The sequence below is a fragment of the Phytophthora sojae genome (genome assembly GCF_000149755.1).
Source record: "Phytophthora sojae unplaced genomic scaffold PHYSOscaffold_14, whole genome shotgun sequence".
NCBI classification, from domain to species: Eukaryota; Oomycota; class Peronosporomycetes; order Peronosporales; family Peronosporaceae; genus Phytophthora; species Phytophthora sojae.
The window spans coordinates 559,088-580,861 of NW_009258128.1; the positions used below are offsets into that span (position 1 = coordinate 559,088).

Below are 21,774 nucleotides of genomic sequence, written 5' to 3' on the forward strand. Positions count from 1 at the left end.
AACTCTCGCGGGAGTTGCTTGACATATAGGCCGATAGTGTGGTTTTGGGCGTCGTCCATTCCTCTAATGAACCCGAGGGGTCGAGGATACGGTACATTGTCGAGCAACCCTTCGACTTCAGCTGGAAAATGTACACTAAGTACGTGTAAAAATTACACCAAATATATATTGTTGCGGTCAGGAACGGTAAAATACCCATATCCATAACTCGATATCGACTGCGCCTACGGTGCTGCAGGAGGGTAGCACTGGGTTCCTAGGAGTCTGACTTAGTCGAGTCTTGTACCCCGATCTCAAATGCTATACAGAGAACGGAAGGGAGTTCAGGTTCAGCACGGCGTGGTAGGAATAATAAATAACCAGCGTGGTGTAAGTAACCTAAATACACCTTATTCACAGCACTGGGTTCCTCGGACAACGCGCTAATGATGGTATAGCCTTACTCTCTCCGTGGGTTTATGTCTAAAGCCAAAATCTTCATTTCTCAAGGGGCTCCAATTTTAGGGGCATGCTTAGGGTCACCGTTCAAGAACCCTGTGCTGCACGTACAGTAAGTATATCATGGTGCGATGTACTGTATATCATGGTGCGATACATGGAACTTGAACGACCCCACGTCGACTGGCAGAATGATTGCGATGGTCATGGCAACTGAGTCGGTGAGGATTACCACATGTATATTGAGGTAAAGTTGTTAGCTCCCTGTATGTACTGTTATAACACGCTAAAACATATGCCTATGTGTTTGTACCCGGCACAATCATATCTTATCTCAGTTCCCAAACCGGGATAAACATTGCGTGCAACGACTTGGCGGCACCACGAATTTGGCGGTCGGCCCCAAGTCACTCGGTCATTCCCAAACTCGCCGTCTAACACGCAAGCCCACCACTTCCAAGCTTCGTCCGCAACTTTCGATACCAGTGGCCCAACCATGGCACCGCCCCCAGTCAAGACGGACGACGTCGAAGTACCGACCACCGACTACAGTCAAGTGGTGACCCCCACTTCGACTACCAAACTGCCCAACAACTTCAACAAGAAGGACCCCGCCAACGATGCCAAAGATGGCGATGATCAAGCATCGGAGACCGCAGACCCTGAACCAATTGAGACCGTCTCGCTCTCGCAGCTCTACCGGTACGCCACCTCCATGGACAAGGCCCTGCTTGGTCTGGGCGTGATCATGGCCGGCATCGGCGGGGCACTGTTCCCGTTCATGGCAATTGTATTCGGCAATGCCATCAACTCGTTCACTCAGGCGGACGGCGGCGTGGACCTAGACGCCGTGAACACTGCAGCGCTGGACTTCTTCCTCATCTCCATCTCGCTCTTCGTGACCGACTACTCGTCGGGGGTGCTCTTCGCCTACACGGCCGAGCGGCAGATGAAGGAGCTGCGAGCCGAAGTGCTCCGCCACTTGCTGTACCTCGACATCAGCTGGTACGACAAGACCGACCCACTGCAGCTATCGAGTCGACTGACGGGCGACACAGTCAAGGTCAAGGACGGCATGGGCCAGAAGCTCGGAGACGCGGTGCGCTTCACCTGCCAGTTTTTCGCCGGATACACCATCGGCTTCGTGCGCGGTTGGGACATCACGCTCGTCATGTCCTGCCTGATGCCCTTCATGGTCGGTTCCATGGGCGTCCTGCTCAATGTCATGCAGAAGCGAGCGGTGCACGCCCAGCAGATGTACGCGGAGGCCGGCGCCGTGGCGGAGGAGACGCTCGGCTCCATCCGCACCGTGTCGTCGCTCAATGCCGAGAAGCGCGCTATCACCAAGTACAACGACCGAGCCCAGGCGGCAGAAGAAACCAACATTCAAGTCGGGAAGCTCTCAGCGATCGCCTTCGGGTTCTTCATCGGCTGCGTCTGGTTGATGTACGCTATCGGGCTTTGGTATGGTGGGGCGAAGGTTGCGCGCGCCAAGACTACACCTTCCGACGTGTTTCAGGCGTTCTTCGGAGTGTTGCTGGGAACGATGTCACTTGGACAGATCAAGCCCAACATTTCAGCCCAAGGGAGCTGCCGGAAAGATCTACAAGATCCTCGACACGCCGTCAGCTATCGACGCGTCAAATGAAGACTTTGGAGATAAACCCGAGTCCTGTGCTGGACGCATTCAAGCCCTCAACGTCAACTTCACGTACCCGAGTCGCCCCGACGTGCAGATCCTCAACGACTACAACGTCACCATTGAACCTGGCCAGACTGTCGCGTTTGTCGGTGCAAGTGGAGAAGGCAAGAGCACTTTGATCTCGCTACTCGAACGGTTCTACGACCCCAGCAGCGGCTCTATTCTGCTTGACGGACGCGACATCAAGACGCTCAACGTCAAGTGGCTGCGCGCGCAGATCGGACTCGTGTCGCAGGAGCCCGTGCTGTTCGCGACCAGTATCTTCGAGAACATCGCGGCTGGCGGAGAGGGGATCACGCGCGAGCAGGTCATCGAAGCGGCCAAATTGGCCAACGCGCACACGTTCATCATGTCGTTGCCGGAGCAGTACGACACGCTGGTGGGGGAGAAGGGTGTGTCGCTGTCTGGAGGTCAGAAGCAGCGCGTTGCTATTGCTCGTGCTATCGTACGCGAACCGAAGATCTTGGTATTGGATGAGGCGACGAGTGCTTTGGACGCCGAGAGTGAGCGCGTGGTGCAGGCTGCACTGAACGACTTGATGGACAAGACGCACATGACGACGTTGGTGATCGCTCATCGGCTGAGCACAGTTCGTCGCGCGGACAAGATTGTTGTGGTGAATGGTGGCCATGTCGTGGAAGAAGGACCTCATGACGAGTTGGTCAGGATCGACGACGGAGTTTACCGCAAGCTGGCCAAAATCCAAGAGGAAAAAGACCTCAGCGAGGCTCAAGCTGCAACGACCAGCGAAAATCACTCTGGACCAAACCACCCGACACTAAATCGACGACCAAGCAGTCGTTCTGCCTACGACGACGAAGCTGGTCTCAAAGCGTTCGACATCGCGTCCACGGACGACACAAGTTCCTCGAAGTTTTCAATCTTTGACGCGATTGCGTTGAGCCGAAGGCCTTCGTATCCGGAATCGTTGCATCTGCGATCATGGGCTCTGCACTGCCCATTTCGTCTGTCTTAATCAGCGAGCTGGTGGTGACGATGACGGAGAAGTACACCGAGTACCAAGCTTCCCACGACCAATCTCCTCTGGACGACCTCAAGCACGACGTTATGATCTACGGTCTCTGCTACATCGGTGGAGCGATCGTTGTGTTCCTCAGTGCTGCCGTGCAGAACTACTGCTTCAAGTACATGGCCGAGAAGCTCACGTCTCGGCTGCGGGACATCCATTTCACCGCTTTATGCCGACAGAACATCGGCTGAAAAAGAACGCCACGGGAGCGCTCACTGCCGATCTGTCGACAAACGCCACGAAAGTTGCTCTGATCTCGGGTGACTCGCAGGGACGCGTCGTCCAAGTTTTATTCACGTTCGTCGCTGCGCTGGTGATCTCGTTCGCTCTCGGTAGTTGGCTCTTGACGCTGGTGATGCTGGTGGTGTTCCCCTTCCTGATCATGGGTCAAGCCGCGCGTGGAAAGCACATGAAGACTGCCGGTGGGTTGTCGGACGAACTATCGGAGGCGCTCACGCTTCAGAAGCTTTGAGCAACATCCGCACGGTGGCATCTCTCGGTCTCGAGAAATCGCTATCGGGACTGTTTTCAGACCTTCTTCAGGAGCCGCTGACTCGCGGTCGTCGGGAGGCTCATGTCAACGGCTTCGCTCTGGGCTTTGGGTCTTTCATTCTCTTCGCAGCGTGTGCGCTCGCGTTCTGGTTCGGTGGTAAACTCGTAGACGACGGCGATATCACGTTCAAGGAACTCATGCGGACACTCATGGCCATCATGATGGCGTCGCAGGGCATCGGCAACGCGACCTCCTTCATGGGAGAATCCGACAACGCGTTGAAGGCGGGCAAGGCGATTGTGGACCTTCGAGACCGGGAGCCTCCGATTGACTCCTTCCAGGAAGGAGGCCGCCGTCTGGATCAACTACAAGGGAAGATTGAGTTCAAGAACATCCTCTTCCGCTACCCGACGCGACCGGAAGTCACCGTGCTGCGTAACTACAACCTGACCATCGAGGCTGGACAAACTGTGGCCTTTTGCGGACCTAGTGGAGGTGGTAAGAGTACGGGTGTGTCTCTTATTGAGCGCTTCTACGACCCCGTCGAGGGCCAAGTGCTGCTCGATGGCGTCGACACCAAAGAGCTCAACCTCAACTGGCTGCGCAGCCAGATCGGACTCGTCGGACAGGAGCCCACGCTCTTCATCGGCACCATCGCCGAGAACATCGCCTACGGACTCGCGGACAAACCCACGCAGCAGGACATCGAAGAAGCCGCCAAGATGGCCAACGCGCACGGCTTCATCACCAAGTTCCCGGACGGCTACGAGACGCAGGTGGGCATGAAGGGTGAGCAGTTGTCTGGCGGCCAGAAGCAGCGCATCGCCATTGCGCGCGCGATCCTGAAGAACCCCAACATCTTGCTGCTGGACGAGGCCACGAGCGCTTTGGACTCGGAGAGCGAGAAGGTGGTGCAGGAGGCTCTGGACAAGGTGGTGGCGCTGAAGCGGCGCACGACGATCATCATCGCGCATCGGTTGTCGACGATCCGCAAGGCGGACAAGATCTATGTGGTGAGTGGAGGCAAGATCGCGGAGCAGGGCACGCACCAGGAGCTGATTAACTTGAAGGGTATCTACGAGAGACTTGTCGAGAAGGCGTCGTAGCTGGGTTGGACAGACTCAAAGTTCTAAATGATACACATCCGTAGATTTTTCTTTGCTACATGAAGCGTTGTTGCTTACGATCGATGGACTAAGCATCGGAAGCTGTAGAGGAGAACTTCACTCTTCTGAGCGATGCGGGTATTATTGCCACCGGTAATAGGTAGGGGATCAGACTGTTCAACCTCCGAGTTGCGGCGCTAGTAACGGTCCATCTAGCAATCCGATTGTCGATTACGCGCGGTCGGACAGCGAAAACGCCAAGTAACGACCGCAACTCAAGTAGATTTAGTGGTTGGAGGAGAGTTGTGAACGGCTCACAATGCATTGGTTCTGGTGCTGGTGCTGAATGCATGTGCATGTCTAGCCGTCAGAACTCTGAAGCATCAAGCGTTTTGCCGCCAACTCCGTACGACACCTCGTTACTCTGGACGGATCGGGCGTAAACTAGCATGAAGTGTGAAACCAACTGATCAGTTCCAGCTCGCAGAAGGTTTCCTTTATATAGTAGAGGGCATCACCATCTTACCGGGCGGATGACACCGCACTGCACAGGCAGGCACGATCTCGTCTCATACTTCAATCGGCTCCGTCTCCGAGAGCTCGTCTCTCAATCAAAACCAGTCGACCATGGCGCCTCCGCAGCTCCACCCCGAGGCTGTCGGAGATGGAACCGATCCTGTGTCACAGCACGACTACGTACAGGTGATGACCCCGCGTGCCAACGCGCCTGTCGATACTGTCGCTCATGCCGAGGTGTCCAAAGTCTCACGAAAGTCCGACGCCAACAAGAGCGTCGCCTCCGAGCCTGATGACACAGCGACAGACAGCAAGAAGAAGCCCCTGCCCACGATCCCCTTCCGGCAGCTCTATCGCTATGGTACGGCCGGAGACAACCTGCTGCTGTCCTTAGGTGTGCTGATGGCCGGTGTGAACGGCGCACTGTTCCCGTGCATGGCGCTGGTGTTCGGTGACGCTATCGGGGCCTTCGCCCAGGCGGACGGGGGCGTGGACATGGACGCCGTGAACCAGGCCTCCCTCGACTACATCTACATCGCCGTGGCGCTCTTCATCACCGACTACGTGGCGTACGTGGTGTTCGTCAACTCGTCCGAGCGGCAGATGAAGGCGCTGCGCGACGCCGCGTTCAAGCACATGCTGCACATGAACATCGGCTGGTACGACAGCAGCGACCCGCTGACGCTCTCGAGCCGCCTCACGGGCGACACGGTCAAGATCAAGGACGGCATGGGCCAGAAGCTCGGTGACTCGGTCAAGTACACGTGCCAATTCGTCACCGGCTACGTGATCGGCTTCGTGCGCGGGTGGGATATGAGTCTCGTCATGGCGTGCGTCATGCCCTTCATGGTGGCGTCGCTGGGCGTCCTCATGACGAGTCTGCGTAAGCGCGCAGTGCACTCACAGCAAATGTACGCGGAGGCTGGCGCCGTAGCGGAGGAGACGCTGGGATCTATCCGCACTGTGTCGTCTCTCAATGCCGAGAAGCTCGCGATCGACAAGTACAATGAACGCGCGGCCAAGGCCGAGGAGACCAACATCCAGATGGCCAAGTTCTCGGGTTGTGTGTTTGGGCTCTTCATGTGCAGTATCTGGCTCATGTACGCCGCGGGGCTCTGGTACGGAGGCTCGAAGGTTGCGCGTGGTAAAGCCTCTCCGAGTGAGGTGTTTCAGTCCTTCTTCGGTGTGTTGATGGGCACGATCTCACTCGGTCAGATCATGCCGAACATTTCCGCCGTAGCTGAAGCTAAGGGAGCGGCTGCACAGATCTACAAGATCCTCGATACCCCGTCCGCTATCGACGCGTCAAGAGAAGACGTTGGGGAGAAACCGGAGTCGTGTGTCGGACGTATTCAAGCTGTCGGTGTTAACTTCACGTACCCGAGTCGCCCCGATGTGCAGATCCTCAACGACTACAACGTCACCATTGAACCTGGCCAGACTGTCGCGTTCGTCGGAGCTAGTGGAGGCGGCAAGAGCACGCTTATCTCACTGCTTGAGCGGTTCTACGACCCTAACGAGGGCTCCATTCTGCTTGACGGACGCGACGTGAAGACGCTCAACATCAAGTGGCTGCGCTCGCAGATCGGACTCGTATCGCAGGAGCCTGTGCTATTTGCCACGACCATTTTGGAGAACATCGCAGCCGGTGGCAGCAACATCACGCGTGACCAAGTCGTGGAGGCTGCGAAGCTCGCCAACGCCCACAACTTCATCATGACACTGCCCCAGCAGTACGATACGATGGTTGGGGAGAAGGGCGTGTCACTGTCTGGCGGTCAGAAGCAGCGCGTTGCCATTGCCCGCGCTATCGTTCGTGAACCGAAGATCTTGGTGCTGGATGAAGCTACTAGCGCCCTTGATGCGGAGAGCGAGCGCGTGGTTCAATCTGCGCTGAACGATCTGATGGACAAAACCCGCATGACGACGCTGGTAATCGCTCATCGGCTGAGCACAATTCGTCGCGCTGACAAGATCGTGGTTGTGAACAGCGGCCATGTCGTGGAAGAGGGGACTCACGACGAGCTGGTGGCAATTGACGAAGGCATTTATCGCAAACTCTACACGATTCAGGAGGAAAAGGCCCAGGAAGAAGCGCAGGCGGCAGCGAAAGCGTTAGCGTTGGCTGAAGACGGTGAGCCACACACGCAAACGCTGCAGAAACGCAGTAGTCGGTCGGTGATCAGCGAGCACTTGGACGACGAAAAGGTGGAGAATCAAGTAAACGCAGGAAACCCGACCAAGACGTTCACGATTTTCGACGCCATGGCGTTTTCCCGCCCCGAGAGACCTGCATTCATCGTTGGCATCATGGCTGCGGCTGTGATGGGGTGCGCGATGCCGGGTTCCGCTGTCCTCATCAGTGAACTGGTGGCGACCATGACGAAGAACTACACGCTCTTCAAAGTGAACAACATCGAGTCTGCACTTGATGATCTCAAGCATGACGTCATGGTTTATGGTTTGTGCTATATCGGTGGATCCATAGTCATGTTCGTGGCTGCAGCGCTGCAGAACTACTGCTTCAAGTACATGGCCGAGAAGCTCACGTCTCGGCTGCGGGACATCCATTTCACCGCTCTATGCCGACAGAACATCGGCTTCTTCGACGAGAAGAAGAACGCCACGGGAGCGCTCACTGCCGATCTGTCGACGAACGCCACTAAAGTCGCTCTGATCTCCGGTGACTCGCAAGGTCGCATGGTGCAGGCGATCTTCACGTTCGTGGCGGCTCTGGTCATTTCCTTCACGACGGGAAGCTGGCTGCTTACGCTCGTGATGCTCGCCGTGTTCCCGTTCCTGATCGCTGGCCAAATGATCCGCATGCGGCAGATGAAATCCTCTGGACATTTGTCGGATGAGCTCAATGAAGTTGGCGCGCATGCATCGGAGGCTCTCAGCAACATCCGGACTGTGGTATCGCTTGGACTGGAGAAGTCGATCTGCACCAAGTTCTCGAATTTGTTGGAGGAGCCTTTGGTGAGTGGACGGCGTGAAGCTCAGCTGAATGGCTTAGCGTTGGGCTTCAGCTCGTTCATTCTCTTCGCGACCTACTCGCTCGTGTTCTGGTACGGCGGAAAGCTGGTACAGGACGACAAAATCAACTTCAAGGAGCTCATGCGAACGCTGATGGCCATCATGATGTCGGCTCAAGGTATCGGCAACGCGACCTCCTTCATGGGAGAATCCGACAACGCGTTGAAGGCGGGCAAGGCGATTGTGGACCTTCGAGACCGGGAGCCTCCGATTGACTCCTTCCAGGAAGGAGGCCGCCGTCTGGATCAACTACAAGGGAAGATTGAGTTCAAGAACATCCTCTTCCGCTACCCGACGCGACCGGAAGTCACCGTGCTGCGTAACTACAACCTGACCATCGAGGCTGGACAAACTGTGGCCTTTTGCGGACCTAGTGGAGGTGGTAAGAGTACGGGTGTGTCTCTTATTGAGCGCTTCTACGACCCCGTCGAGGGCCAAGTGCTGCTCGATGGCGTCGACACCAAAGAGCTCAACCTCAACTGGCTGCGCAGCCAGATCGGACTCGTCGGACAGGAGCCCACGCTCTTCATCGGCACCATCGCCGAGAACATCGCCTACGGACTCGCGGACAAACCCACGCAGCAGGACATCGAAGAAGCCGCCAAGATGGCCAACGCGCACGGCTTCATCACCAAGTTCCCGGACGGCTACGAGACGCAGGTGGGCATGAAGGGTGAGCAGTTGTCTGGCGGCCAGAAGCAGCGCATCGCCATTGCGCGCGCGATCCTGAAGAACCCCAACATCTTGCTGCTGGACGAGGCCACGAGCGCTTTGGACTCGGAGAGCGAGAAGGTGGTGCAGGAGGCTCTGGACAAGGTGGTGGCGCTGAAGCGGCGCACGACGATCATCATCGCGCATCGGTTGTCGACGATCCGCAAGGCGGACAAGATCTATGTGGTGAGTGGAGGCAAGATCGCGGAGCAGGGCACGCACCAGGAGCTGATTAACTTGAAGGGTATCTATGCCAAGCTGGTAGAACACGCTGTCAACTAGCCCAACTGGAAAGACTAGGTGGATAATTTTGATAACTACACGATATATTTCCACGAAAGCGGTGTCTTGAGAATTATAGTCAAAACCTCTCACTTTTTGAATTGCAAGTCAGTGATGAAGAGCAACGAGCTTGCGGTGGAACTATCGACTGCGGTGTTTGAGTCTCTAAGATCGGTGGTGACGGGCGTCGCCGTCGCCAGACGTGAATTGGATACCAATATCGATTTGATCCAGCGAGAGACAGAGGAGGACGAGCTCAGGATTTTGATCGGCGGTTCCGTGTGTGTAGCGTACTGGTGGGCCCCTTTCCCTTTTGCTGACATCGAAGTGGCTGTCACGGCCGCGATAGACAAGCTCAAGCAGATTCGGAGCCTGGAGCAAGCCCGCGATGCCTTTAACCGTGAACTCCTCGAGCACAAGGCCAGAGCCTTCAAGGCGCCGTACGTCGGTGACGCTGACACCGAGTTCCGCTCGTACCTCGCGCGCTGCTGCTCCGCGTATTGCCATGTGAAGGGCGACTATAGAGCCCCATGTCTTGCAGTCACGCAGAGCTCGGGCTTCGGCAAGAGCCGCATCCTGCAGCGACTGGCGGAGACCACCGCGGCGGGCGAGCTCCTGGTCCACGGCAACGACCGGTTTGCTGTGACGGTCTTGTACGTCTGCGCGCGTAACATCGAGAGATCGACCGGGTACCCGCGCGCAACTAGCGCGCTAATGGAGTGACTCTTTCCGACGGGTTCGATCGCCGATGCGCTAGTGAGAGCATTCAAGTGTGCCGTCGGGGACGTCAACACTGGAGAGCGTTGGAAGGGTCTCTTTGACAATAAGGAGATCAACGGGAAGATGTTTGACGCTACTAGTGTGGACGAACTCAAGAGCGTGAAGAGTTCCAGTCAACCGGAGGAGAGGAAGCAACGGACGTCGGAGAGCAATCCGTCACAGTCCGTAGCTGAGGCTGACGCTGTCGTGCCCGTATTGGCTGTGGCAATCGATGAGGCGCGAGCCTTGTTCGATATTACGAACAGGGGTGTCAACGCGCTTCAGTTGCTTCGCAAGGCGTTGGGCTTTTGTAACACGACGGAGACGGTGAGAGCTGCCAACGGAATGGTCTTCGCAGTGCTCTGCGACACAAACCCGCAAGTTCAGGGCTTGGTACCAGCGCTCGCCCCGATAACGTTTCAGGCGGATAACGATCCGCTGTTCCCGCCGTTCATCGTGACACAGACAATGGACGCAAGGCTGACCTCGACTGTCTCGAGCCGCAGTCGGGTTTTGAATACCGACGAGGATCAAGTGTGTGAAGCACTTATGTCGATGGGCCGGCCTCTCTGGTACAGTATGCAGATAGGAGAAGATACCTTGGACGCCAAGCAGCGCTTCCTGAACATTTTTGCTGCGTCGACGCTGCTGCTCAGACATGATCCGAAGAAGACCTCGAGCTACAGTGATTCAACGCTTCACGGTGCGGCATCGCTGTTCTGTCGTGTCGGACTGCGTCCACGCGTGAGTGATCCGGTGGCGACGCGGCTGGTTGCCGACTTCATGAGCGTGCTGCACTACGTGACGCACAAGAACGACGCCCTCATCACCAGCTACAGCTCGGACCCGATCCTGACGTTTGGTGCGTCGTACATGTGGTACCAACTGTCACCACCAGCGTTGGAGTCGCACATTCTCCCGCAGTTCCAAGCCATGTTGGCCAAGGGCGTGGTCGACACGGCGAATATCCGGGATATCGTGGCTCGAATCTTTCTTCTGCTGGCAATGGACGCGACGATTATGGGCCACGAAGTGTTGGGAAACGAAGTAGCAAGGAAGGGATTTAAGTGTTTCCGGTCAGTTTTGCGAAGTTTCGAGCTTCGTGACGATGCTCGTGGGCGAGAACCCAGCGGTGCGCGTGAACGAGTCGACCCCACCTTTCGACGACAACGTCCGGTACGCCAACTTGCTGAGGCAGTGGAAGAACTGGCGAGTGGGTTTCAGCCACTTTGTGGAGATGTCGGAGACACCGACTGAGGATGTATTGTGGAAAATGCTGGATCGCCGTGCGGCGGGCATCTCGCCTCGAGACGCGGGAGGTGCCGTCCTTACCATCCCGATATTCTACAAGGCTGGAAATGACGATGACGCCTAGCAAATGAACGACACCGCCGCCTCATTCATCTTGGTTCAAGTCAGGGGCCAAGTGGAGAAGAACGAAGAACATTCATTGAACCATCAACCGATTCGGCTGTGCATGAGCCCGTGTGCGGAGCCAACAGACGAGCGGCCTGCGCGTTGCGTCCTTCTATCGAGTGCGCCTAGAACCACACGTCTGGAAGGTGTGGAGGGTGGTTTCGACGTCTCACTGTGCATCAGAGGAATGTTCGCACCAAGTCGCGCTGAAAACCCCAGTGGGTGGTCGTTCCTGTCGGCGGAGCTGACCAAGCAGCTGCAGGTGATCGCCAACTCTAATTGGCAGGATGCCAAGACGCGAAGTGGGATCTCGACAACAGGGAGAGCGATGCCCCAGATCAAGAACCTCTATCGCAGGTGCTTCCGAGGACCACTGCGATGGAAGTTGCAATGAAGACGCTGCACCCCATTCACCACGAAAGTTGAAGTTGGAATCGTAGTGTTGCGTTAAATTACCACTAACATTTATACTGGGATAGCAGTGGCCGATAGGTCATGCTGCTAGGCAGCCCAAATCGGGTTAATTCGCGCCTCGGTAACTGAAGCCAGTAAACTGAGGCCAGTATCGTGGCCTTTTGTCACTGGCTGTCTTTCTCCTGGTGACCCGGTAACTGGAGCTGGTAGCTGAGTCTGATCTCGAGTCACTTGACATCAGCCATTTCGCATTCTAAAGCAACCGGCACCTACGTACGTATCTATCCCCCTGCTTTTCCTTTATCTCGCGAACTATTGCTCAGTACAGCCACAAGTTCCCTACACTAACATGGTCGCGCGTTTTTCGCCATAATTCGTTTCGTCTCTCAGTGAGGTACATTGATGTCACTTAGGCTAGCTAACGACTTCCTATAAATAATTCGCCACTATCAGGTTCACTCCGACGCTGAATTCGAGACGTGGTTTTGGCAGACTGTTGTAGTTGACGTCGCAGGCCGTGTCTACCTTGGTCTCGCTGATAGGCGCCATGGGACTACAGCTATTGTGCAATTTCGCATTCTACCACTACACCTTTTCCAGGCGTAATTCGCGGTGTGCAAATACAGTTCGGCAAGAGCAAAAACAAATTCGTGAAGTGCAAATCGAAATTCATCAAAACCTCCATAATACCGATAAACTATCATATATTATTCGCTCCAAAACATTATTGTTTTCATTATAGGATTACAAAATAACTTTATGGCTGTGAGCTTCGTGCGCTACATCTGCATAATAAGGGTGCTGATGGAGACAGGAATTGGCACAACAGGTTCTCCATCGTCTGTAGTACATGTACACTCTCGGTAGTCCCGTTACAGCTCGTGAATACCCAGCCAGAGGGGCGCTGGTCTACGACCGACCAGCTCATCCGTCTATGTCTGCTGAAAATAAATATTTGAAGAGTCGCCTTCCATGATTCATTCATGGAGGTTTCGATGAATTTCGATTTGCACTTCACGAATTTGTTTTTGCTCTTGCCGAACTGTATTTGCACACCGCGAATTACGCCTGGAAAAGGTGTAAACCAAGCAGCCGGTCTACGTACCTAGCCACCCGCCTCTACAACGATTGCCGGAGCACCACCCACCACCACGGCACTAGGGCCCCGCAATGGCTAGGATAGGGGTCTTTTGACCGTATCTGTAGTTGTTTTGTTTTTAGTTTATAGCAGGCTTTTTATCATTACCCATTGGCGTCTCCTGCAGCTGCGAAGCAGCCGCAGCATCTGCCTGGTAATGCGATCTGAAAAGTAGATACTATCTAGTAAGTTTGGATCGGTATAAGGACACCACGAGTTTTAACTACGAAGTACAAATGCAGTAGCTACAAGACCGAATGTGTGACCGCAGGAGACACTTACTCTATATCTGTAGTATAGCCCTAAATTATACCAAACTTTGACATTGAGCAGACTTTTTTTTAGAAATCCTTAAATTTCAAAGCTTACGACTACGTTAATGGCCCCACGACCGCTACGTGCGGCGATATTGCAGCTGGGAGGGTGTATACGGCGCGCATCGTGGCGCTAGAAGTCGTGGTCTACAGATAATTTTCAGGGTACAAACAATGCAAAGAAAACAAAACGCAACGTTAACTATGATACAAGATATTCAATGCTCCAGGTTTCTCATAAAGGTCGCCCATGAAGCTGATAGTTCTTCCTCTCACTTGCTAGGCAAGAGAGGCGACGAGTAGTTAAGCTTTGAGGTTGCGCTCGCACGCCTTGATAGTCGTCGTAATACTACTGCTGTGGTGGGGTCGACCTTCTGTTCGAGTACATTTCGCGGACTTTCGAGTAAAGAGTAATATACTCGGACTTTCGAGTACATATACCTCTTTTGAACTCGTGCGTTGCGTTAGCTTCCAGCTACTGACCCCGCTCTAAGAACGTTGAATGTCGGTATGGCATTCGCGAACGTAAATAATGTGCTACTAGCCCTTTAGGGCAACTTGTCTGATGTTTTCTGCTGGATAACGCCTCAATTAGTTTCCTTACATCCGCATAAGTGGTTCGATGCGTTACTTCCCCAGATACATTCATGCTGTGTCTTCCCTCGGTCTCATCCAGGGTGGCAATGCCGGACGTGGCGCCTTTCCTAAGCCACGAATAAGGTTTATGTGAAATTACTCGGAAGTCAGTGAAGTGTACTCGCAATTAAGTAGCACCCGCTGTGGTGAAAGTTCTGGCTGCCCCCGTAAATTTGCTATCCCAGCCTTGCGTAGCCCTAGTTATTTTTGAAATTCCCTTGTAGCGAGGTGTCACTGTTCTTTCTACAAATTTCATGAAACTTTACATTTCAAATTATTTTTTGGCCAAGTAGTGTGATGAACACGGCGACGCCATCGCCGCGGCCTGCGCGCCCCGTTCGGACGCGGCCTCGCGACTCGCTCGGGACGGACGAGGACGACCACGCGCTGGACGCGATGCTGGTGGAGCTGGGCATCCCCGACAGCGGCTCCAAGAAGAAGAAAAAGAAGAACGAGAACAGTTCTTCTTCTTCTTCCGTGGAGGTCATCGAGCTGCTCACGCCGCCTCGAAGCCCGCCACCCAAAGAGAAGAAGAATCAGAGCGATGGTCCTTCTTTCGTGGACCTGACCACGTCGCCATCGTCACCTCTTCCTTCACCATTACCAGCAACAACAAATGGCTACATTCGTACCATAGTAGACGAAGACGAGACGTTGGAGCAACGTGCAGTGGATGCTCAAGAACAAGAACAAGAACAAGAACAAGAACGAGAACAAGAACGAGAACAAGAACGAGAACAAGAACGAGAACAAGAACAGGAACAGTATCTAGAGGAGGAGAAAGAAGAGATCTCGTTCTCTTATTCTCCATCGGGATCTCCGCCGCCCTTCATGTATTCACTACCGCCGGAACCTTCTCCTCCTCCTGCTGCCACCGCTGCTGCTTTGGATTTCGATTCAGATTCAGATTCGCCGGAAGTTTTGTCGCCGGAGTTGACGACGAATGTGAGGCGGAGAGTTTTCCCGGACGAGAAGAAGCGAGCAGGGGCGAAGCAGGCGAGGAGACTGTCGGGAAGGCTCAGAGATTTACACTGCGAGACGGTCAGGAGCAGTGGGGGAGCAGGGAAGAGGAGGAAGGAGAGTGCAGTCACGACTGTTACTGAGACTGAGGCTGCTGCTGTTACTACTGCTAAGACGACGACGTCACCTGCAAGGGCTAGACCTGGAGCTTCTCCATCCAAGTCGAGAAAAGCACCGGCTGGAAGAGGAGGAGGTTCCACAGCTGCTGGTAGCGTTGTGGTGGTGGTGCAGATGGAACAGTCGCTGGATGCGTCAGCGGCAGGAGACAGCATCCGTTCGGCGTTAAAGAGCCACGTCTACAATGGCAAGCCGGTGGCGTTCGCAGTGGCGACTGCGCTGAACTGCATCATGCTCGGAGTTATTCGATGGGAGCGACGGGAAAATGGGAGCTCGCACTACTCGTGCGCGATCTACTACCAAGCTGACACTTTCCTGGAGATGATGCGCCAGAAGAGCTACAAGGAGCTAGTGGCTGCCGTGCGCTATCTTCAATCACTGGTGCCAACTTCTCAGCATCAAAGTCGAAGGTCGTGTCAGTCCGGCGAGGACGAGGAAGAAGCGAGCAAGTTTTTCGTAATCGTCGAAGGCATGGACCGTGCTCTCATCGAGCTCAAGAAGCAGCACAAACAAAAGAGCAAGAAGAATGGACCAACTTCTGGTACGTCCTCGACCTCCGCCAACACTCCGATGATCTCGTTTGCCGACTTGCACGAAGTGGCGTTCCAGTTGTTTATGGACGTGGGGGCCCACACGAAGTTCACGTGCGATGTCGACGCTACGGCGAACTACGTGGCGCTGTTGACTCGCGAATTCGTTGTCGCTGCCTCACGCGCATCCGCTCTGGAGGAGTTCCTGGAGTCGGTTCCTCGGAAAAACTCGTTTCGAGTGACTCGCTCGGGCGCTACTGCGAGTGCAAGTGCCAACGCGTGGCTGCGGATGCTTCAAGTGATTCCCGGCGTGAGTGAGGACAAGGCGCAGTGCCTGCTGGACCACTTTCCGACCTATGACAGCCTCATGCGTGCGTATCGAGATCCAAGTTTATCCCAGCACCAGAAGGAAGACCTCGTTGCTGACAAACTGCACGACGCTCGTATCCAACGAGCTTTGTCCAAGCGTATCTACATTGTTTTCTGCGAGGAGAATCCTGCTGCGTTAATTTAGTGGTGGTTAATATGCAAGTGCATCAACGGGAGATCTACTTGGTGGTGGCCGTTACCTCTTTGGCCACAGATCAAAATGAACCAAGCAGCCATCAAGCTCGCGCACGAATAAAAAAAGCTAGATTACTTGTCACTACGAAAGCTACAAGTAGAAAAAATCGTAAATTCCAGCGTCAACCTGTCGAATAGCGACCTTGTTGATGACGACTGCATACGCCAGTGGCTCGATACGAAGATTAGCTATGGCAGCGGCGCCATGGACAGCTTCATAGTCAGCGATTGAACGTGGCGAGTGTGCAAATGCTTCAGGGTGAGCTGCGTGGATTGCCGTCTTGCATGGTCCAAGATCTTGATAATGGTCGAAGTGGAAAATCCATCCATGGCAACCTTCTCCGACGGCGCGACGTGCGTCGCGACGTGCGTTGTTCCTCATTTCAAACGTTGCTATCGCGTCACAAACGGGTTCGACCCGACCATGCCAATTCGGATTGAAGCGAAGGACCAGAAGATGATCATCGTCAGTTAGATCGAGTTCTTGTTCAAGAACTTGGCGCTGCTCGTCACTCAGTCCGATCAACGACTGCGTCAGCTTTGCGGCATTGACAGGAAGGGGGTGCGGGTCCGATGCACTGCTTCCATCCACCTTGATCTCCATGGACCTGCATTGGCGCCGCGTCGGTCATCGTCTCGTTCTTTTGCCGGTGGTGATTTCTTCGTTGTGTGGAAGAAACTCTGTGGGTTTTAACGTGGGTTTAACCCACCTTACATACTAAGGTAAACGGCCAATGTGGGGCCGTTTGGTCAATTCGGGGCCGTCGTGGTTTTGACCAGTGAGGACGCATTTTGTCTCTTTCAGTCTTGTTATTCGTAGAAAATACATTAAGTACGAAACCCATACAAACTACTAACAACTGGAACTGGTTGGCGGGGAAATTTAGGCGGGAACTCGATGGGCCGGCGACAGTGAACCAGCCATCTACTTCCCACTCTTCATTTTGAAAGCAACACAGCACAATGGTCAATACCTACACGCAGGAGAGGAATCAAGAGATAATCGGTCAAGGCCAAGCAGGCAGTGCTGTTACCACAGTCGCTACGGCGACCGGCGTCCACGAAAGGCCGATCCGGAAGTGGCTGGCGGCAGCAAATGAGGGCAAGTCGCTTGCCTCCTCGAGGCCCGGGCCGAAGCGGTTCTTCCCCCAGTTGCTGAGCAGCAGCTCTGCGACTGGGTCATCGGTCGGCAGCTCGTCGGCCATCCTGTCAGCCGCTCTGTGATCATTACCAAGGCTCAGGAGGTGGCTCTCCTCGGTTGTGATGAAAGCGTCGGAGAAGGTTGGTACAGGCGCTTTAAAGAGCGCTTTCCCGTCCTGACAGGACGAACTGCGCAGGCGCTGTCACTCAAGCGCAACTGCATCGTCCCCGCCGATCTAACGATGCTTTTCAATACGCTAGCAAAGCTCGTGATTGAGTTGAAGCTCGATGGCTCACGTGTATTTAATATGGACGAGACGGCGTTTCAGAAACAACTCAAGAGCAAGAAAGTCGTAGCGGCCAAGGGGCCGAGCAACGTTTGGAGCACCGAGCCTACGGCGAATTTTCACCTCACCATCGTGGCGTGCGGAACCGCAGCTGGATTCGTGGTGTCTCCGGCATTTATTTTGGCAGGGAAGACAGTGTCGTCACGGCTGCTAGAGAACTGTGAGGCGCCAGGGGCCGCTGTGTCGACATCGCCTTCTGGCTTCATGAACACGGAGCTGTCCGAGGTATGACTACAGTTTTTTGCTGGTGCGGTGCCTGAGTCAGTTCAACGCCCTCTTGTCCTCATCCTGGACGGATGCGCTTCGCACTACTCAGCGAAGGGTGGTGGATGCAGCTGCGCACTTTAGGATTCTGCTCGTATTCCTACCACCAAACGGCACGCACCTCCTGCAGCCTTTGGATGTCGCGGTGTTCTCCACGCTCAAGAACAAGATTCGAAACCTGATAGGCGAGCTGGTTGAAGAAGAAGACAGCGGATTCTACAGTATCAGCAAGGAGGACGCCATCACCGTGTAGGGGTGTCAACGTTTGGTCCCAACTCGAAACTCAGCGAGCTATCCCGCGGGGAGTTGGAGTTGGGCTCCGAACTACCGCGAACTACCTCCAAACTCATCTTTATCCCCTTCTAGCTTGTTAAAACAGTTGTGGTCCACAGAGGACTCGCCATTATCAAAGCCGTCTCATGGTCGGTACAAGTGCGCTCATATCCAAGAGAACACTAATAACTTGAGTCCACTTGTTTGTATCTACAGATTCAAGGGCTGACAAGGCACGCCGTAGTCGCCCTACATGCTGGTCCAGCGGACGCTGCTGCAGCGGCGTTGACAAGACGCTGCGCATCCCCACACATTGCTCTGTGTAATCCGCCTCTAGGTTCCACCAACTTCCTCGTGACCGGTGTCATGGCCTTCGTGGCGCGTGTGGGGCTGTGCGTCCCCGCCATCGGTGGCTTCGTGGGCTTGGAGTGCGCGGCCATCTTCGATCACGAGCACTGGATCACGGCAGGGTGGCGCTGGGCGACCACGGACAGCATGGACAAGTTCATTCGGCTTGATGCACAGGACCAGCGCTTCGCCTTGCTGCGCAACCACAAGAACGGTGTCTGCGTGCTGGGCCTGCTTGACGGAGAGCTGATCACGGGCTCTACAGGGAAGCCGCTGGACTGCGTCTGCTGGAGTCCATGTCGCGTAGCACGGTGCGGACTGAGCTGCAACGAAGTGGCGATGATGGAGCTGAGTGGACGCCACCATCGCGTCCGTGGCCACTACGCTCTGCTCGGTCCAGCAGAACCCGCTCAAGAAGAAGGACGAGGCCGTCGGCGTGACCTCGACGGTAGTCAAATGGACGCACGATCCCGTCTCGACCTCTGTATGCGCCACCGCGCACACGGCCATCAACGTCAAGGACTACATGACCGAGAAGGTGGTCTCGGCCACGTCGGCCATGTACGGCACCGTGGTCGACTACACCAAGACCCAGGTGGTGCACGCCGTGTCGTCGACGTACGGCACTGTTAAGGGTGTGACCTTCATGGCGCTGAGCTACGTGCTCGGTCTCAAGATCGTGGTGCTAGTCGGCGGAGACAGCGGCTGGTGGTCGGCATAGACGGCGTTGCCTGGGGCGAATTCGGTGATGGCAGCAGTCAGCGAAGTTGTCAAAGGAGAGGAAGTTGTACTCTATGGACTATTACTCGTTGCCGGGGGGCGTGATCTTTGCTGATGGCGAAGTCGCTAGTGATGGAGTGGTGGTTTCGTTACTGCTGGCCCGACTGGTGCTGATGTAGCGTAAGGAATGCCATCTAGGAAAAATGAATCGAGGAATTGCTGACAGCATTAAATGTATTGGTGAATTACTTGCTTTGGTTGATTTGTTCGTGACTCGGGTCGCTCGTTGCTTTTTCGTCCGTCTCCCACTCTGGAAACTCGAAGTTATCGTGGATGAAAAGTAAATCCCGGACAAGTGAAGGGTCCAGCTTGGTCCGCTTACAATTTACAATGTTGCCTGCAGATGAAAACGCTCGCTCCGACGGCACCGAGGTAGCGACACATGCCAGCCATTGTCTTGCCAGTGGAGCCAGATAAGGATACGAGCGACCATGCAGCCGCCACCACTCCAGGGGATCTGCATCAAACTCTGTATCAGCGACCTCGTCGAGATAGCGATAAACTTCAGCGCTGCAGCGCGTTTTGAGACGCTTTTCGCGAGCAGCTGCACTAGCTTGAGCGTCACGACGAACTCTCTCGCCAAAAACACCTTCAACGGCCGTCGTCCGTTGCTTCTTGGGAATCGAAGAGCCCTGAGAAGCGTTGCTGTCTTTATCGGGTTGTGGGGACTGGGACTGATTCAAATTCTCCTGTTTTGCCAGTGCAATTGCAGCATCGATGAGGCCTGTGGTAGCTTCCTTGCACTGGTCATTGGTGGGTCCCTCCATATTGGTCAACCTTGGATCCAGATAAGATATCCAAAGCAAATCGGTTGGCAGATCTGCAAAACGCCTTTCAAAAAGGCCCACGAAAGCAAGTCGAACGGTTGTCATGAGGTCTAGGACAGTCTGCTTGAATGGTGCGTCCTCCACCAGAAATGCTTCTTCATCAAACAAATCATCTCTGTTCAGCGTCCTCTCAATCTGGCGAAGACAGGGAAATGCCAGTGCAAGTGTCGGATAGCCCTGCCCACCTAGCAGCTCGGATGTCGCTGCGATGGGGTCAAGCAGTGCGATCAGGCACTTAATCGTGAACCAGTCCTTGGCGTCTGGCCGGAAGAGCTTCGGCATCCGCTGAAACTCCTTCTTCCCCTTCGCCGTCTTGAGATGACGAAAAAAACCTTTCAGTGGCTGCTTTAGCTCGATCATTCGTGCCAACATATCCCTCGCGCTATTCCAACGCGTAGGGCAGTCTGTCACCACTTTTAACGGCTGCCTTGCTCGGGCGTGCAATTCATCTTCGCCTGTCCGATATTCAGCAATTAGACGCTTCTGTATCGCATTGAGGCAGAAGGTTGCTTTTTGCGAAGAGTGGAAGTAAGTTGCCAGACTTCGAAATCGCTGCACGAGATCCCGGACTTCGTCTAGCGCGTAGAGCTGTTCCATAACGTGCCACTGACGTAGAAAATCAGCCAACTCTTGAATTGACCGGTCTTGTTCCCACGGCTCAGCTTCCGTATCAGCACGCTTCGTATCGTCCTCGCAGGGCACTGCCACTTGCTCCACAATTGCAGGAGGCGCTGGAAGGACTGGACCGACAGGTCCCCCTGCAACTCCGGGGGGTGCTGGAAGGACTAGAAGGGCAGGAACTACTGCAACGCCTGGAGATGTTGTTCCTGCTAGAGCTGCTGCAGCTCCACCCATGCGTTGTGGAGCTTCCGGTGCACGCTCCGTCACGTGCCCTGAACTGTTTGCTACACCTGAAGCCTTTGGTGTACGCTTGATGAGCGCACCTCCGACGACAAGATGCAGTGAATCCGCGATGCACGACATGTGCGGAACGCCCATGAGATTGCCAGCCAACACCCCGTTTGAAGCACCGTCTCGAACTAACTTTATGCAGAAAGATGGATCTAGTCCCCAGCGTTTAAAGAGCTTGGTCAATCCTTCCGCAATAGCCTCACCGCTATGAAGGCCTGGAAATCGCTCAATCTCGAGAGTCCAATTACAGGGTCGAAACTTTAGGTCGAGATAGTGAAGGGTCAGCGACACGTAGCCCTCCGTAGTCAGACTCGTCCAAATATCCGTTGTCACCGCGTAATAGCGGCAGCCTTCTTGATCATTCCCTTCAACTCGGCACGGAGCTCGACCGCTAACTGAACGATGTTCACGCGAACTTGAGTTCGCCCAGGAACTTTCAACGAGATCCCACCCAGTGTTTCAGTGATGTATCTGACGTAAAATGCGAGTCCTTCGTCCTCAACTATCACGAGTGGCCGCATATTTTTTGCGATCCATAACGCGAGATACTGGTTCGCCCGCCGCTGTTATTCTGGAGTCACGGCCACAACCCGCTTTTTTTTCGAAGGTGTCGAGTGAGGGGCGCCACTGGCAATGGTAACCTTGGCGTCTTTGGCGGCTT

At 54.7% G+C, this 21,774-nt stretch overlaps 8 protein-coding genes across 8 annotated transcripts; 7 read left to right on the top strand and 1 right to left on the bottom strand.

The window, feature by feature from the left end:
* Positions 1-934: 934 nt before the first annotated feature.
* Positions 935-4,769, top strand: PHYSODRAFT_341522 (hypothetical protein; the record flags this gene model as incomplete). Its single annotated transcript, XM_009539839.1, has 5 exons — positions 935-1,969; positions 2,019-3,037; positions 3,121-3,257; positions 3,350-3,592; positions 3,634-4,769. 5 exons carry the CDS (start codon positions 935-937, stop codon positions 4,767-4,769), a joined length of 3,570 nt encoding a protein of 1,189 aa, XP_009538134.1.
* An 855-nt stretch (positions 4,770-5,624) lies between these two features.
* Positions 5,625-5,900, top strand: PHYSODRAFT_362813 (hypothetical protein; the record flags this gene model as incomplete). The annotated part of the gene is made up of 1 exon (XM_009539840.1): positions 5,625-5,900. A coding segment is annotated over one exon (276 nt), but the record flags the coding sequence as incomplete, so codon positions are not given.
* A 114-nt stretch (positions 5,901-6,014) lies between these two features.
* PHYSODRAFT_531218 (multidrug resistance protein ABC superfamily) lies at positions 6,015-9,314 on the top strand (the record flags this gene model as incomplete). The annotated part of the gene is made up of 1 exon (XM_009539841.1): positions 6,015-9,314. One exon carries the CDS (start codon positions 6,015-6,017, stop codon positions 9,312-9,314), a length of 3,300 nt encoding a protein of 1,099 aa, XP_009538136.1.
* Positions 9,315-9,452: 138 nt separating this feature from the next.
* PHYSODRAFT_416121 (hypothetical protein) lies at positions 9,453-11,418 on the top strand (the record flags this gene model as incomplete). Its single annotated transcript, XM_009539842.1, is given in 4 exon segments — positions 9,453-9,971; positions 10,242-10,400; positions 10,746-11,105; positions 11,125-11,418. Coding segments are annotated over 4 exon segments (1,332 nt in total), but the record flags the coding sequence as incomplete, so codon positions are not given.
* Positions 11,419-15,242: 3,824 nt separating this feature from the next.
* PHYSODRAFT_532442 (hypothetical protein) lies at positions 15,243-16,172 on the top strand (the record flags this gene model as incomplete). Its single annotated transcript, XM_009539843.1, has 2 exons — positions 15,243-15,509; positions 15,579-16,172. The coding sequence occupies 2 exons, from the start codon at positions 15,243-15,245 to the stop codon at positions 16,170-16,172; spliced, it is 861 nt and encodes a 286-aa protein (XP_009538138.1).
* A 1,192-nt stretch (positions 16,173-17,364) lies between these two features.
* On the top strand, positions 17,365-17,568 carry PHYSODRAFT_389994 (hypothetical protein; the record flags this gene model as incomplete). Its single annotated transcript, XM_009539844.1, has 1 exon — positions 17,365-17,568. A coding segment is annotated over one exon (204 nt), but the record flags the coding sequence as incomplete, so codon positions are not given.
* Positions 17,569-17,607: 39 nt separating this feature from the next.
* Positions 17,608-17,844, top strand: PHYSODRAFT_417631 (hypothetical protein; the record flags this gene model as incomplete). The annotated part of the gene is made up of 1 exon (XM_009539845.1): positions 17,608-17,844. A coding segment is annotated over one exon (237 nt), but the record flags the coding sequence as incomplete, so codon positions are not given.
* Positions 17,845-19,559: 1,715 nt separating this feature from the next.
* PHYSODRAFT_531173 (hypothetical protein) lies at positions 19,560-20,483 on the bottom strand (the record flags this gene model as incomplete). The annotated part of the gene is made up of 2 exons (XM_009539846.1): positions 19,560-19,923; positions 20,119-20,483. The coding sequence occupies 2 exons, from the start codon at positions 20,481-20,483 to the stop codon at positions 19,560-19,562; spliced, it is 729 nt and encodes a 242-aa protein (XP_009538141.1).
* Between the last annotated feature and the right edge of the window lie 1,291 nt (positions 20,484-21,774).